The sequence below is a fragment of the Hyaena hyaena genome, unplaced genomic scaffold, assembly GCF_003009895.1.
Source record: "Hyaena hyaena isolate Hyena2069 unplaced genomic scaffold, ASM300989v1 scaffold_58, whole genome shotgun sequence".
In the NCBI taxonomy this organism is placed as follows: Eukaryota; Metazoa; Chordata; class Mammalia; order Carnivora; family Hyaenidae; genus Hyaena; species Hyaena hyaena.
In genome coordinates this window covers 2554482-2572173 of record NW_024080689.1, presented here as the reverse complement: position 1 = coordinate 2572173, position 17692 = coordinate 2554482, and the positions used below count along the sequence as shown (strand labels likewise).

Here is a 17692-nt window from a genome sequence, read left to right as displayed (position 1 = left end):
TGGGTTGGCAAGGCCTGTTGAGCCGGGGTTGGGGTGCTCTTTCCCACTTTGGGCAGTAGACAAAATAACAGAGGTAAAGTGTACCTTGAGTATGCAAAACATACTCATCCCAGGCGGTCCTTCTAAGCCCAGCCAGCACTGGCTGGTCCCGTAGGGCCGGCTGGAATCACGTGAATTCACTGGCGGACAAACATTACCCAGGAAACACGCACAAACACGCACGTCAGGAGCGGCACCCACCGAGGCCCACACGGTGTAATTATTACTCCCATAACAACAGAAGCCGCTCTTGGAAATCACACCTTATCTTTCTAAACCACACCAAGCAAAAACAATAATCAAAACGTGATTCTACTTTATGATCATTTCTGACCCCTTGATGATAGCCTCGAGGGAGATTAGAGAGGCGTGGAGGCCTCTGAGACGGTCATGGCAATAGCTCCGAGGCTGTCAGCCCCTATCAATCACCTTCCATTAAATAAAGGTTTTCCAATTTTGTGCTTCTCTCAAAGGCTTCATTTTGCCCGGATTAAGCCGGAGCATCAACATTCAAACTTACCGCTCCCATTCCTGCTTCCTGAATAAATGCTCTTAGCAGGAAAATGGGCTTTTCCATAGTCGGGACTCAAAATCAAAGCAGACAACAGGGATGCGGTCACCTATACAAGACATCTGACCGCAGACGCCTCACGCGTGCGTTATACACATTTCATGACCGACCATAGGGCCGGTGGCGGGGGGGGGGGGGGGNCGGATTAAGCCGGAGCATCAACATTCAAACTTACCGCTCCCATTCCTGCTTCCTGAATAAATGCTCTTAGCAGGAAAATGGGCTTTTCCATAGTCGCGACTTGCAAGCAAACCACACACCAAGGATGCGGTCACCCATACAAGACAGCAGACCGCAAACGCGTCACGGCTGCGTTCTGTACATGGGGGGGGGGAGGGGGGGGGGGGGGGGGGGGGGGGGGGGTGGCGGTGGGGGGAGGACTGAAGGCTGCCCGGCGAAGGGGAGGTTGTGAGCCCAACACGTTAGCCCCTAAAACGGATCCGGGGGCGACCGCGATATATCGTGGAGTGCTGTGGGTCTCCCCCGGGGTTTTAGGAGCAGGTGTGTCCTGTGAGCTTCGCACTCTATGGTTTTACTACTTAGCATCTATCATCCCCATGATGGAGAAAAGTCATTTCGTCTAACACGCAGCAGATGGGTAAAAGGGAGGGAAACAAGTTTTAAATCAGCCATGAAAAGCGTATTTAAGAAATAAGGGCACCTTACACAGAGAGGCCCGTCTTGTTTCTCTCTGTAACGCTCTCGGCGGGGTGGATGCTTGCTGCATTCGTACCCCAGAACCAGAAGACGCTGGGCCACCGTGTGTACAAAAGTGATCAAGATTCCACTCATGCGCGTTTTTCTGTATCGATACAGATTCATCATTATGATTTTTAATGGCTACATAACTGGGACGAGGGCCGGAAACACAGTGGTGAGAACATCAAGTGACTGAACAGGGAAGAGAGAGATTTCAGCGTTATTCCCGAACAGGCCCAGGGGCTGATGGGACGGATGGGTAAGAGAGGTCCCCTGCGTAGTACGCTGGGTCACGTTTCATTTGGCCAGCGAGGGAATTTTTTTTAAATGCTAATTTACTGTAAACACTAAAATATGGGTCGATTTCACTTGAAGATCCAGATTCAGGCTTCTCCTAAGAAAATAAGCAGACGGGCGACGAGGTATTGCATCCCCGACTTGGCGACAATTGCTGTTGACTCTCCCGTCGGCCACCGGAGGTCATCCTGGCGGCCTGCTTCATGATGAGGGTTCCTGTGTGGCCTCTGAAGGGATCTGAAGGGATGAAGGAAACTTTGAGCAGGAAAAAAATTGGAAGCAAGCACAGAAGAGGAAGCCGCTTGGGTGGGGGGCAAAGGTAGCAAGTGTACGGAGACGCAGCACTTGGTGGCAGCCAGCAAGAGAAAGTAACCGGCAGGAGGCGAAGACACAGACCTTGGGCTTCAGGTCAAGTCCGGGTCTGAGACGCACAACACCTAGCTGGCCATGAAGCTGTCCTAGAGAGCAGGTCAAGAAGCTTGAAGAAAAAGTCAAGAACAAAAGGGCAGAGGACTGAGCCCAAAGTATTGTCCCCAGGAGAGGTGTGAAGTGGAAAAGCAACGCAAGCCTGTAAGGGGCTGGGTTTGCAGCCTGGGCCCCCCCGGGCTGGTCCCTGCCTCACGGCCACGCCTCTCTCCAGCAGGCACCCTTGGGCCCAGCCGGCCAGCCCCACTTCTTGCTTGTGAAATCGAGGGTCATCTCTGGGCTTCGTGCCTCCTGCAAACCTACTGCCTGGGATACTAACCCGCCTCTGTCGGATTCCTGCTCAGCTTTCCAGAACGAGGGGCCCCAGTGAGGCTGCTTCCACTGAGTCCTGCGAACACCTGGGAGTCTTCCTCGTGACGCCCTGAGCTTGCTGTCTTCCTCTCTGGCTGAGAGCCCCCCGATGCCGGCCACCAGGCCTTCCCAGCCTCTTCTCCTCGGTGTCTGGCACATACCAGAACGAAGGAAGGGAAGGGCTGAGCAGCTAGGGCGGCAGCATGGATCGTAGGATGATGTCTTGTCACGGGAATCAAGGAAGAAAAGGGATTTCCGGCGGATAGAACCTTCTAGAATACCAGAAGCTATTCAAGGGCAGCGAGCAGGGAAGAGCGGCACTGGATCTTAACAACATGCCATCGCTTCGAAGTCCAGTGGGGGCTGGAAATGATTTGGCAATTATCTATCAACTTAACATGGCTCCCACCTTGGGCCCCAGTAAATCCACTTGGGAAATAAGTAATGTTGTTATAATAAGGAATAGGCAGATTTCGTTTCATTTTCTTTTTTCCTGGCTGTTCAGATCCAACCTCTAGTTCCACTCTGAGGGAGCTCCTATCACATGGACTTCAACACGGCCAGATTCCTCCTTTGCCCGCCCAGGGACGGTGGCTCTGGCCCGGGTCCCCTGCCTCCCGTCCCTTCTCTGGGCTCAAACAACAAGACAGCCAGACCCAGTCTCTGATTCTGGTCCTGGAAGCATCCTAACCGAGACCCAGCAGGACAGGGGAGAATCTGACATATGGAAAGCATTACATACACAGCAAAATGAGGAAACGATCTAACAGCCCCCCGAGAATGAGACCGTCCTAAGCAAACGATGGTACATCTGTTTGATACAATGTCACTAATGATACCAAAAGGAAAAAGGGCTTATGATAAAATGTTAAAAAGACAGAAAGGTTAAAAAGAGGGGACTGGCATCACCTTGTAAACAATACTGTGGGTAGAAAAAATGACTAGAGACGCTAAAATATTAAGACAGAAGTAGATTTTCCTTAAGATGTCTATTAATATTTAAACTACGGAAGTACTTACAGGCATCGACATCTCAGCCAGCCGGGTCCGAGCCCGGCCCGCTCACACCGCTCTCAAGGAACAGTGTTAGCCACAGACGTTCTAGCAAACATCCCTCTACAGATCTGACACGCGCCTTACCCCTTTCCCTCTGCCCCTCCTTCCTTCCTTTCTCCCTCCCTCCCACGGGATCACAAAATAGCATCCTGCTTACTTTGCGTTTTCACTTTTCCAGACCCCGGGGAAGTCCATCCTCCTCACTCCCCAGACCCTTGCCCCCGCGTTGCGTCCTCCTGAGCCCGGGAGCCCCCAAGCTGACTGGGATCCCTCTCCCCCCAGGCTCCCTGCAGTCCCTGGGTCCCTCTCCTCCGCCCTGTGGTGCCCGGGGCAGGACGTGCGTGCGCCCACCCACCTTTCAGCTCCAGCAACGGAGCCCAGTGCCTGGCACACAGGTGATGCTCATTGTTAACAGGGAAGAAGGAAGAGTAAGCAGATGGGAAATGCAACTTGAGGACAAGGTGGCTTCCTCCCGCCTCCGTTTTTAAGTTTATTTATTTACTTGAGAGAGACAGCGTGAATGGGGGAGGAGCAGAGAAAGAGTGAGGCTGAGAAATCCCAAGCGGGCTCTGCGCGATGTGGGGCTTGAACTCACGAAACCGTGAGACCATGACCTGAGCTGAAACCAAGAGTCGGACGCTTCACGGACGGGGCCACCCAGCTGCCCCCAAGGTGGCTTTGAAGGCTGATGTGCATTAGCAGAGGATGGAGCAGGCATTTCTCCATACACACCGAGGGAAAAAAGACATTGGGTACAGACACAGATGCGGGTGTGCGTAAGAAGACGGGAGCTGAAGGATTTAACTGGATTGTCCCAAAGACGGAGGATAAAAGAAAGAAGCAGATGACAGGCCAGAAGAATATTCTTGAGCAGCAGTGAGAGAAATAAAAGAACCTGCCTCACAAATCTTCTGCTCCGTAATCGGATCTCCAATTATCTGTGCCTGTGTAGGGTTTTAAAGACAATTCCTTGAGAGATTACATTGTCTCCAAGGTCAGCGAAATAAACCAGACAACTCGGAACACAGCCTCCTATCTGTGTCACGTGAGGTTCCGAAGAGCTAACAGAAGAAAAAGTATGGTCACGCCATGCAAAGGGACGGCGGTGCCTTCCGCGCCCCACTATACAAGTGACACTTACCAATTCATGCCTGGGAACGGCTTCAGCCACAAGATTATACATTTCAGTTTATTTGGGAGAAAGCAACTCAATTTCTAATTCCACGAGGGCGTAAACCTCCTAGCTTCAGAATACTGCCGCCCCGCTGACTCAGGTCATCACTATTCTCCTTAAAAGCCCTTCTGCATGCTGTCTTCCTCTGAGTCTCATTTAATGAAGGTGGCTCATGGCGACGGATTGAAGCCCATGCTTTCATGGCGCTGGCATGTACTGAGGAGGCACCGGAGCCAGTACCCGTGCCACCCATCCACAGAACAGCCATTATTTCCCTGGTCGTTATGCCCCTTGTTTTATAAAGAAGGAAGTGGGGCCTGAGAGAGGGCAAGCGGCTCTCTGAGCCTGAGTGGCCGAGCTCACATTGTGACCAGCTCTGGCTCCACACCCCTACTGTGGCTTCCCTGAGCCCAGCACACCCCAAAACATGCTGAAGGGTGACACCCAAGGGTTCCAGGTAGAGACGGTGCTGACGCGATGTCAGTCCGGCTCATTCCCTGCGCCTCGCTGCAGTGTTGCTCAAATCACAATCGGTGTGCTTGGGCAACATTACGTAATAGTCAATATGCTGAGAAGTAACAGTGCCCCTCAGCCCAAGTCATTCAGAACACTCAGTCTGGCCTCGCACAATTGGCTCTGTCCTTCAGACTCAGACGAGGCTCTATTTTGAATTCTAATGAGGACGAGGCACTCTGAATATGTTAACTGCGGTCACAAAGATCTCGCTTTTATGCAGAAGTCTTGATACAAGTATCAGATCTGAGAGGATGCGTAGGTACCAATGGAAAATACCAGACTGATTCGTGTTTGGAAGCAGGACAAAGACAGTATTGCTTTCGACTGGATACAATTTTGGGGGTGCGGGGGTGGGCAAGGAAAACGGAGGAAGAGCTGCCCAAAGATCTCAGTGAAATTTTTACAGCCCGGGCTCCTGAGTGAAAGGTTCACAAAGAGGTGCTTGAATCCTTTGTTAACACGCGCACAGACAAATTCATCACCAGGCCCTTGTGTGTGGCCCCCTTGCAATTCGGTCTGTATGAAGAACTGGAAATTTCCTCGCTGCGGAAGTGTCTAGGACGTATATATATATCAGATCAGCAAGAAAGACACACGGAGAGTAGGGAAACAAAAGACCGTTTCACGGTTCACAATCTACTTCTGCACTCGAAATGGCGATGTGCCGGCCGATACCCTCAGCTCACTCAAGCCCCCAGAGCTCAACAAATGGAGCGCGATGTGAACAGTAACACAGGGACACGTGAGGGACTCCCTTACCTCCTACCCTGCAGCCAGTTAAAATACACCGTGCTTGCAGCTTCATGTGCGCGTTTGCTTACATGGAAACGATCAATTGAGCCCTGCATGTGGGAAGTGCAAGGGATCCACTCTGCCTTATGTCCCAAGTCTCCTGGAACAATCCTTAACCACCCCTCCCCCAAACCTTTCTTTCTTTTTTTAGACAGAGAAGAGCGTGAGCAAGAGAGGGGCAGAAGGAGGGAGAGAGGAGCTCTATGTTGAGCACGGAGCCTAATGTGGGGCTCGATCCCATGACCCTTGGATTAGGACCTGAGCTGAAATCAAGAGTTGGATTCTTAACCAAATGAGCTGCCCTGTCATCCCAAACCTTTCTTATCAAGATCCTAATATAACCTCTGTAGCATCTGGCTACCCTTTTGTAAATGATCGCTAACGCTTACATAAAGGGAATACGGTTTATTTTTTTTGTACCCTCCTCTTGATGGATTCTCTCTGCTTCTACTGCTACCATGCATGTCCACTGGGTTCTGAATTTCAGGTTTTATTTCTTTTCCGAGGAGCTGGATTTTGGTCCCTGTTCAAATTTCCTGTTACTTTTTATAGTTTCCTATTTTCTGAAGATCTTTTCAAGCCTGTCATTTCTTTCTTTAAATATAATAAGCATAGTTAATTTTATCATCCGTGCCTGATCATTCTAACACTGTGAGTTGGTGCAGATTGACTTCTGTGGTTTGTGGCTGGTTCTGGCTCATGTTGTGTTGTTTCTATGTCTGCTAGGTTATCTTTGTGTGTGTGTTTTTTTAATAATTATCATTTTAAAAAATTTATTTGTTTTTGAGAGATTTTGAGAGACAGAGAGAGACACACACAGAGAGAGAAAACAAGCAGGGGAGGGGCAGAGAGAGAATGAGACACAGACTCCAAAGCAGGCTCCAGGCTCCGAGATGCCACGGCTCTGTCTCTGCTGACAGTTCAGAGCCCGACGCAGGCCCTGAACTCACAAACCATGAGATCATGTCCAGAGCAGACGTCAGACACCCAACCGAATGAGCCACCCGGGCGCCCCTGCGAGATTATCTTTGACTGTGTGCCGGTTACTGCCCTGAAAATTTTGGTTTGGGTTGATTCTTAGAGAACTGATAAATACACTCTCCTCCAGACAGGCGTTTCATTGCTTTTACCAGGCACCTGCTGCTCTAGCACATGAATCTGCCCCGGACCAAATGCAGGGTATGGGGTTTCCCAGCCCACACGGAGTCTGGATGCCCATGACGTAAATCCTTTCTGTGCCCACAGCTTGTCATGAGCTGTGGTTTTGTCCTTGTTCTTTTCCAGTCTTCTCGGTGCTAAGGGCACCTTACTTCTGGTTCACTTTTACCCTAAGGGTGTAGCTCTCCGGGGATCCACGTCAATGGGGGAAGGGTTCCCTATTACACTTTTCAACTGGGGTGGGTCCAGGTTTTAACTTCTACCCCTCTTGCCTGCCCCTCTCTGCTATAGAAGTCCCTGACTCCTGCCCCCAAATGGGCTTTATCAGGAGAATAATCAGACTACTCGACAGTACTAAGAGTTTAAGGAATAGAAACAAAAGAACAGGTTAATATGGGGGTCCCTTACAAAATGAAATGCTGAATTACAATTAGATTCAATAATGTGACTTCTGAGCAGGACCTGAATTGATGCTTGTAAACCTACGTTCACAGTGACCTCATTCACCACAATAGCCAAAAAGTCCACCAACAGATAAACACTAACAGATAAAACGTGGTACACACACACACACACAGATGAATATTATTCAGCCTAAAAAAGGAAGGAATTCGTGACACACATGAGAGCACAGAGGACTACTGAAGACGTTATGCTGAGTGAAATAAGCCAGACACAAAAGGACAAATTTTGTATGAATTTACTCATATGAGGTACCTGGTGGCGTCACAGGAAAAGAAATTCATAGAAAAAGAAAGTAGAATGGGCGCTAATGGGGGCCAGCTGGAGAAGAATGGGGAGTTAGTGTTGAATGGGGACAGAGGTCCAGCTGGGGAAGATGAAAAAGTTCCAGAGACAGACGATGGAGACGGCCGCAGGACAACATGAATGTACTTATTAACGCCACAAGCCCGCACCCTTAAAAATGGTTACAAAGGAAATTTTGTGTTATGTATATTTTACTGTGAGAAGAAAAGTTTTTTTAAGTTAGATTAGTTTTGGCAAAGGCTGCTAGACCCACTCAGTAAATTCCACAGGGTGTCATAATTTCAAATAGGCTTCATACTGATCAGTGGAAGACTCAGAAGTTAACTGCAGGTGTCATTAAATGAGTCTGACCTCTCTAGAGCTTTGGAGGCCACAGGATAAACCTTGATCAAGATGCAAAAACTAGCACTGCTCGCCAGCAAACATAGATATCATTACAGGCTTCCCTATAAAAAATGTAAACGCAATAAATTTTCCTTTAAAGGTATCAGGCATTGGATATAAGATATAGGATAACCTTATATCCTATAAGGTTAGTTACTTGGGTGTGGATCTTCAATACTGATGATACTGCTTAGCACATTTTAGGGGAAAAGATGGACGGGATAAGAGAAAGAATTCTCTTTTAACTATTTCCACTGAAAGAATAAAGAAATAAAGAAATACAGTATTTAACAATGCTGTACAACTGGACTTCTCCCTTCTGAGTCCCTATGTATATGGTTGACCCAACACAGGTTCGAACAGCACGACTTGACTTATTCATGGATTTTTGTCAATAAATACAGTGCAGTATCGTAAATGTACTTTCTCTTCCTTATGAGTTTAACATCTCTTCTCTAGCATACTTTATTGTAAGAATATAGCACATAATGTGTGTAACATACAAAATATGTGTTAACTGTTATCGGTAAGCCTCCTGGTCAACAGTAGGCTATTAGTTGTTAAGTTTTGGGGGGAGTCAAAAGTTATATGCAGGGGGCACCTGCGTGACTCAGTCAGTTAAGCATCTGACTTTGGCTCAGGTCATGATCTCACCGTGCACGAGATCGAGCCCTGAATCAGGCTCTCTGCCGTCCGCACAGAGCCCAGTTCGGATACTTGGATCCCCTTCTCTCTCTGCCCCTTCCCCGCTTGTGCTCTCTGTCTCCTTCAAAATAAGTAAATAAACTTAAAAAATTTATAAGCAGATTTCTGCCTACACAGCAGGTCAACACCCCTGACCTCTGCATTGTTCAAGAACCAACTATAATTGTGTTATAGATTATATACAACTAAATATAAATGGCGCATGAAGTAGATTTACACTTAACTTATTTTAAAAATGCCAAGTTTTAAAAACATGCATTTTAGTAATTATGGGAGTCTCTAAATTTCTTCTATTAAAAAAATACTTCGAGTTCAAGACAGAAGATTTTATGCACATTTCTGGGTATAAACACCAACACTAAGCAATGCCATAAAATAAGAAACTGGCAGCACTAGTAACATTCCTCTTTATGACTTCATGAGGAACATGTGCAGAGGGCCACCACTTTGCAAATACAAAAAGCTTACCCGCACATCTATATACGGTCATTCCAAACTAATAGCAGCATGAATGCTACGCACATAAAAAAGACGTCAAGAAAGCTGTCCCTGAATCGGGATGAGTGTTCCTACTTTAGACACACAGAAATGATAGCTAATACTTGCTCACAGCTTACTATGCTATAGTGCCAATATCGCACTAAGTGCCATGAATCTGTATCTGTGTATATATCTGCATCTACATCCTCTGTAACTAAACCTGTATCTGTATCTTTATTAATTCATTTACTCCTTCCAACAACCCTCTCAGGTATATACCATTAGCATTCCCATTTTGAAGATGGAAAAACTGAGGCAAAGGGGAGCTTGGGCTTCTCCAAGGTTGCATAGCTGGTGAGGGGTGGTCCAGGGAGGCAAATGCAGGCTCTAGGGTCCCCACTCTTAACCACCCCACTGCAGGGCCTCTCCACATAAATATGGACAGTCAGGAAAGATGGACAACATTAAACACCTCAGCTGTTCTATACAGTCTAATGTTGATAACCATGTTATCCACTCTTTTACGGGTGAGGAAACTGAGGCTCAACAAGACTAAATCTCTAAAGAGATCAAAGGCAGTTAGAGATGGAGGTGGAGTAAACGTGCACCTCCCTGTCTCCAAAGTCTCAGGGTCTAGTGCCAAACAAAGTCCCCTTGGAGCGAAGTCACACGAGAAGGTTGGTAAAGTAAAAAGCAAGGATGTGTCCCTTTCACAAGGCACAGAAACACAGGGTGGATGCTATCTGGCGGATGAGAATTCCAGGGCTGGGGAGAACAGGCACGTGATCACAGGGGAGCAGGGAGGTCCCTCAGATTTCTACTTCCTGAGATTCTAGAGCCCGTGGCTGCCTGTCCTCAGTCACCCTGTAGTTCTAGACGTCTGTCTAACCAGAACACCAGGTAGAGAAGGTAATGCTTCTCAAGCTGTACATCTCCGGTGACCCTCGCACAGAGGATCCTCATTTTAAAACTGGGTATGGATCAGAGGGATCCATTCTATATCCTTTCACAGCAAAAGAGCTAAGGGGAAAAGAATATGCCCTGATCACCAGTGTTTTGAGGGGTATTATACTTTGGTTTATAATAAAGGTATTGGCTTTATAAACTTGGTGCACATTTGCAGGATGAAGCACCCAGTAACAACTGCATTGGTCGGTCCTACGATCACTACCGTTTATTATCACTTACCTCTGGGCGAAGCACCATGAACAGGCAACATAGAATTCAAACCTCACAAAAAACGGCATCGGAACTTCGGGAGAATAGCAAGTACCTATGTTGGAATTGCTTGCTGTCCTTGTTAAATAATGAACATCCATTCTGGCTCTACTTAATCGGAATCTTTAGGGCAGGGCCAGTGGGTCAGTATTTCGAGAGTCATTCAAGTGATTCTCATCTTGGCATGGATAGCCCCACTTTCTGCACAAGGTACTAAGCAGTAAAGGGACTGCCAAAGACTAACATCACTAAATGTAGGATGTGAACTCAACCAGACTTTAGAAACTGGGCTCTTAACTGCTCTGGAGTTTCCAGCTTCCACCATCAAGCTTATGACTAGAAAAAAGGCACAAAGTCAGCAAGCCTGACTTCAACCCCCACGATGATCTACCAGCAGCAATCTGCCTACTGTCACACGATTTCCCAAGCTGATATTCTCTGTAAGCATACAGAGACAGTTCCTATTTTAAATGGAAAAAAAAAAAAATTAACGGTGCATTATACTTCTCCTATGCTCGTAATCATTCACTTCATTTTCACAAGATTTGGGTCGCTCTGAGTGATTTCAATGCCTCATCAAAAGGGACTGTTTGCAATAAAAGAGCAACCAAATCCCCATGGTAATTAGACAAATGTAGGCAACTGAAAGCAGAGGAAATGCACAAGTGACGACGGGAGGCAGAACCATAAAAGTAGAGATCCTTACCGCAAGAGGTTGACTTTCTGTCCACTAGGTTCATACGCCTGGTCTCCGTGCGGAGTTTCCCGTCTGTGTTCTCCACCAGGTTGGCGAGGTCATCGATTATCTCTAGAAAGGAAGACAGAGATGCATGGTTAAGACTCTAGAAATAGCCGGGCTTACATCAAAGTTTCACAGTGGAGGCCGGCCTCCCTACTAACAATTCTCTCACATGCCGTGATGGAAAAGGTAAGCGCTCATGTATGTTCTTTGGAAACTGCAGTCATGATTCATAAAAGGTGGTTGTGGTGGTGCAGGGCTAGGGGAGTTGTAGTAAAGGAAAAATCTGATTTAACACAAGTCGGGGACACAGAGGATGAATGACGGAAGTTCAGGGAAAGGAAAGCAGGACCCAGCAAAGGTATGCCCGGCCAAGGTGTCCTGCCAGCATAAAGTGGGCGGACGGACTACAGGAGAAAACTTATTTCTTATTATTGGTATTCTAATTATTTTCTTGCATGCTTTCGTTGATGGAAAGAGTATGACAGGGTCCTTCTCGAGAAAACCGCTTGATGACGAAATCTAGCCAACCAAGGGGAGAAAAGAAAGAAAGAACTCTAGGATGGAGAAGCCAGAGACCATGACCCAAGAGATGGTGTAGAGGGCCGGAGACATCTAAATAGTGAGCTGGGAATCAGCAGATACACAGATTATGTTACAAAAAGGTAGATAAATGTTGCAAACAGTGACGATGTCATTATAACCAAAATCAGGAAGCAGGTGGGAGGCTGGGTGGCGGGAGAAAGGTGGAAAGAATTTGAAGGTGTTAATTTCTCCATCATGCACAGCAGATTCCCATTTTGCTGCTGAAAAGCAAAACATATAGAGACCTATGGTTTTTCAAAATCACCAAAGCTTCAGCGTTTTATGTAACTTTTTTTGTTAACCTTAGATGGATCTTTTAGTAATTACCACATCTTGTAAAGAATCCTTTACATGAAGTTGAGCTTTTTTTTTTACTGTAATCTTCTTCTTTTAAAGTTTTTAAAAAATTTTTAATGTTTATTTATTTCTGAGAGACAGACAGAGAGACAGAGAGGGTGACACAGAATCCAAAGCAGGCTCCAGGCTCCGAGCTGTCAGCACAGATATGAGGCTCAAACCCACAAACCGTGAGATGGTGACCTGAGCCAAAGTTGGATGCTCAACCAAATGAGCCACCCAGGCGCCCCTAATCTTCTTTTAAAATTGAATTAGAGCTGATACTATGCTAATCTCCTTCAAGTGAAGTTAAGCTCTTTGTAACACTTAAAATAGCATATATAGCATGATCCTAATGATGCAAAATTATTTCTAGCCACACTTTCATACAGACAAACCGACAAGGATGTATCTGGATGATGTTAACCTAACGTGAAGAATGATTATTTCTAGGTGGTGGGATCCTGGGTGATCCCCTTTGTGTTTTCTGTACTGTCGGAATTTCTTGTAATGAAGCACATAGTACTTTTTCAATTTTGGTTCCCTTTCCTCCCTCCCCTTTTTTTTTTTTTTTTTTTCCTTTCAAGTGATTGCTTTAGAGGCCCACTGTCTGAGTCACCACTCCTGTTAAAGAATTAAATAGAACAAAGTAATGAGAGAAAGTTTCCAGAATGATGATGGAGATGTGTTTTAATTTTTGTTTATTTATCCCTTTAGAGAGAGAGAGAGAGGGAGAGAGCGAGCGAGAGCACTAGCGTGAGCAGGGGAGAGACAGAGAAAGAGGAGGGAAAAACTCAAGGAGGCTCCACACGCGCAGCACAGAGCCCAATGCAGGGCTTGATCTTACGAACCATGAGATCATGACCTGAGCCGAAATCAAGCGTTGGTCGCTCAACTGACTGAGCCCCCAGGTGCCTCTGGAGCTGAGTTTTTAAGGCCGTGTCCATAAAAAGCAAGAAAAGAGTGTTCCTCATGGGAAGAACAGCATGTGGAAGGCACAGAAGGGGAAAGCACAGGAGCTGCTTCTCCTGGGCTCCGTTATGTTTCAAATTCTAAATATTTGCTTGCCTGCCTTTCTTTTGTGGAAAGAATAGGACAGAGACTCACTTTCATTCACTGCTCTACCTGTGATGCCCAAGGGAGCGTCTAGTACACAGCCAGATAAAATAAATGCAAAGCGATAAAGTCAACGAATGGATGGAGTCTAAATGAGGGACGTGATTTCAAAGCACTTGGCTGCAACTTAGACCAGCAGGTCTAAGCCAAGTCTGTCAAATATCACCTGTATAAGGGCTGCTTAGAAAACTTTTCATTACCATTTAACAATGCATTTGTGGGGGTTTTTTGTTTTGTTTTGTTTTTAAGTTTATTATTTGAGAGAGAGGGAGGGTGGGGAGGGAGGCAGATGGAGAGGAAGGAAGGGAAGAAGAGAATCCCCTGCAAGTTCCGCACTGTGCACATGGTGCAGGGCCTGACGTGGGGCTCGAACTCATACACTGTGAGATCATGACCTGAGCCAAAACCAAGAGCTGGACTGGACACTCAACCAACTGTGCCACCCAGGCGCCCCAACAATGTACTCGTGACTCGCTATTCAGTGACATTCTCCCAGTTTTCCTTCCGTCTGTCTCCAAGCTCTGCATAGAGTGTCCTCTTCCTCTTAAATGCTGGCAGTCCCACCCTTCTGTGTATTTTCACTCTATAATATTACCATGGTGATTTTTCGTACCTTTCAGTTTCCTCGATATGCAAATTAAAAGCCTGAAAAATCTCTGCTCTATACAGCTCTCCAAAACCGCTGACTCCGGTAGCCAAGTGCCTACTGCTTATCTGTACCTTGAAATTCCTACAAATATCTGAGTCTCAGAGTCTCTCAACTAAACTCTTCACCTTCCCCTACGCCTGACCCCCTCCGGCATTCCCTGTTCCCATCAATGGCACCAGCGCTCACTTGCTGGCCCACGCTAGAAATCTTCAGAGTCACTCAGCCTCCCCCTCCCCCAGAAGTGTGCCACTTGAAGCCACTTGACCTGACCCTGCCTCCCGGGATCTCTGAATCCCATGCTCTCTCTTAAGCTCTGCCACTAATATCTCACAGAGTTGTGCCAGTGTTTCTAGAACATTCTCCAAACCTATCTTCCTATTTCTAGTTCTGCATCTTCTCAATCCATCCTCCGTGCTATAGCCAGGGATGCATTTCAGTTTTTTCACATTTTACCAATATATACGGATTTAAAAATACGGAGGGAGGGGCTCCCGGGTGACTTAGTCGGTTGAGCATCTGACTCTTGATTTTGGCTCAGGTCATGATCCTAGGGTCATGGGATCAAGCCCTGCATCGGGCTCCATGCGTGGTGGGTGCCAGGACAGAAGACCCCCAACCAAATAAGGAAGAAAAGGCACAAACTCCCGCATCCTTCCCCCTCCGCCCCAAGTGATGAATGTTCCACCCCCTGGGAAGAAATGTCAATAAAAAATAGAAACCCAACCCCCAGGGCTCATCAACTCTCACATCTCGAGAGTATATTTTTCACTTTAACAAGCTTTCCTGCTCATGTCACTTGCCCGTGTTGTGTGTCTGTCCTTGAATTCTTTCTCCCAACCAGACCAAGAACCTCTAGCAACAGCCATGGGATGGGCTGGGTTGAGGCCCCTGGGCCCTGGGTCTCCCCAGTCCACCCATCGACAGTTAGAAATAAATCTAACAAAAGGTGTGCAAGACTTGTAACACCGAAAGCTATAAACCACTGCTGGTTGAGAAATTAAAGAAACGGGAGAGCCATTCTGCATTCGTGGATTGAAAAGACTCAGTGTTTTAAAGGTACCTGTTGTCTCTCAATTGATCTATAGATTCAGTGTAGTCCCAGTCAAAATCCTGGCAGGTTTTTCACTCAGATGTGGAATTTAAGGAACAAAACAAATGAACAAAGGAAAAAAAGAGAGAGAGAGAGACAAAAGCCAAGAAACAGACTCTTAACTGTAGAGAAAATACTGATGGTTCCCAGAGGGGGAGGCAGGTGGGGGGGGTGGGGGAAACAGGTGATGGAGATCAATGAGGGCACTTACGTGCTGAGCACTATACTGTACACCTGAAACTAATATTACACTGCATGTGAACTACGCTGGAATTAAAATTTAAAAATTCATTCATTCATTCATTCAAAAAGTCCTAACATTTAAAAAAAAAAATTGGCAAGCCATGGTACATGGAAAAGCAAATAGTTTAGAATAGCCAAAATAATCTTGCCAATAAAAAAATGAGGTAATATACTACCAAAATCCCAGATTTACTATAAATCTATAGCAATCATGACTGCGTGGTACTGGCAGAAAGACAAACAGATCAATGGGATAGACCTGTTTGTATGTGTGCACATGGGCGTGTGTATCCTCAATTCCCAACAAAAGTATCAATAACAAAGTCAGTCGAATATGGAAAGAAAAGTCTTTTCAACAAATGATATTGAAACAACAGAGTACCTGTGTGAGGAAATGAAAATAATCCTGACTCCTCCCGCCATATGCAAAAAATTAATTTGAGGTGGTTCATAGATCTAACCTTTAACTCTAGAAGTGTAAAGCTTCTAGAAGAAAAAACCAGAACAATATGTTCATAACCTTGGGCAGGCAGAAATTTCTTGGATAGGACATGAAAAGAAAAGAAATGGGGCAACTGGAATTCATCAATCTGGGCGGTTCAGCTGATTGAGGATCGGACTCTTGATTTCAGCTGAGGTCATGATCTCACAGTGAATTTGTGGGATCGAACCCCAACATTGGGCTCTGTGCTGACAGTGCAGACACTGTTGGGGATTCTGTCTGTCTGTCTGTCTCTCTCTCTGTGCCCCACTCTTGCTCATTCTCTCTCTCTCAAAATAAATTTAAAAACTTTTTAAAAAATGTAAACCAAAAAAAGTTAAGCTGAAAATATTAGGATACTCTTAAGATTTTCCAGGAAGGCAGGCAGGCACACATTCTGGAAAGAGAGAATAACAAAATGGCAGAGCCGCAAGAGGTCATGTGACAAACCAGACTCCTCTCCTTTTCTCCTGCACTCTGACAGCAGGCTGATTAACATTTTGTGGAATGTTCCCAGCGGCTGGTAACGTGGAAACTCCTGAGCGAATCGCTTCCATGGCTGAGTCAGAGGGTGGCTCTCATTATGATAAGGTTCTACCCACTGAGCAGAAAACCTGCCCGCGTTCGCAGTCCGCCATAGTTTTTTCTAGAACACAACACCAGCATTCCTTCTTCTACAGGCACTTCTCTCTCTCCTTAATCTTCTCTTCGGGGATAAAGACACTTAGCTGAAACTTCGGCAGATCCACGGATGAAGCAGTTTCAGTATCTTGTGACACGTTGACACTTTGGACACAGTGTTCATCCTACGGTGTGATGGGTGGGCTTCATTTTTGGTGTGGTCAGTAGACAACCCAGATGGGCTTATACACTGGAACATATGTAAAAGCGAATGTTGGGTTTTTTTTGGAAGCCTATTTATTTGGGGGGGGGGGGCACAACAGGGGAGGGGCAGGGAGAGAGAGACACACACACACAGAGAATCTGAAGCAGGCTCCAGGGTCTGAGCTGTCAGCACAGAGCCTGACACGGGGCTTGACTCTACGCACCATGAGATAGTAACCAGAGAGCTGAAGTTGGATGCTGAACTGACTGAGCCACCCCAGCGCCCCAAAGCAAATGTTTTTATCACTCACTCTCTGTGTCCTATCAGGATATTGCACAGTAACTATGTCACACACTGTGATCGGTCCACGCAACTGACTGCAGTCGAATAATTATGTTTTAATGCTGCGGTGCGTAATGTGAAATTCAGGCTTCGTGAGCCTCTGTTGCTAAAAGAAAGTCAATGTAAAATACTCCTTGTCTGACACTAAATATTTGTCAGTTGTTATAGGTTAACTGGGTTTCTAGATAGATTCCTTTTAAACTTTATAAATATTTACGACTGCTAGGTAAATCAAGACTTTGTATGTAGATTAGCTCAGCCAAGATCAGTAGTCAACGCTGAGGGTGTTGATTTTTTTTTTTAAGTTTATTTATTTATTTATTTTTGGTAATCTCTACCCTCAGAGTGGGGCTCGTCCTCACAACCCCGAGATCAAGAGCCGGGTGGGCGCCCAGAGAGGGTTCATGTTTTTAATCTCAGACCAGACACCAAGTTTTTCACTGGGTCGCTAAACCTCTTCTGATTACTGGTGTGTTGTTTGTCTACAAAACCAACTCTAGTTTTTTTAAGTGACACAGTTATTTAATAGCAGCTTATGAATGAGAGGGAAGCAAAAAGACAAAACTCCCGACACCCTGGTAATCACTTCAATGTGTTCTCTTCTCCGATTTGACATAAACATCTATTTTTATATAATTGCAACACAGAAGC

At 46.2% G+C, this 17692-nt stretch overlaps 1 protein-coding gene across 8 annotated transcripts in view; it reads right to left on the bottom strand.

Annotated features, from left to right (window-relative positions):
- The window catches only part of STX8 (syntaxin 8), a 246294-nt gene that overhangs the window by 89474 nt on the left and 139128 nt on the right, over window positions 1-17692 (bottom strand). For 7 of the 8 annotated variants that reach the window (XR_005528320.1, XR_005528321.1, XR_005528319.1 and 4 more), the window contains one exon: window positions 11341-11442. Coding sequence is in view for 3 of the 8 variants with exons in the window: in XM_039231574.1 (XP_039087505.1) it covers window positions 11341-11442 (102 nt within the window). In the remaining 5 variants the exon portion in view is untranslated. Of the gene's footprint in view, window positions 1-1688; window positions 1844-11340; window positions 11443-17692 lie in introns of those variants that run through there. The other variant, XM_039231575.1, reaches the window with a different exon arrangement.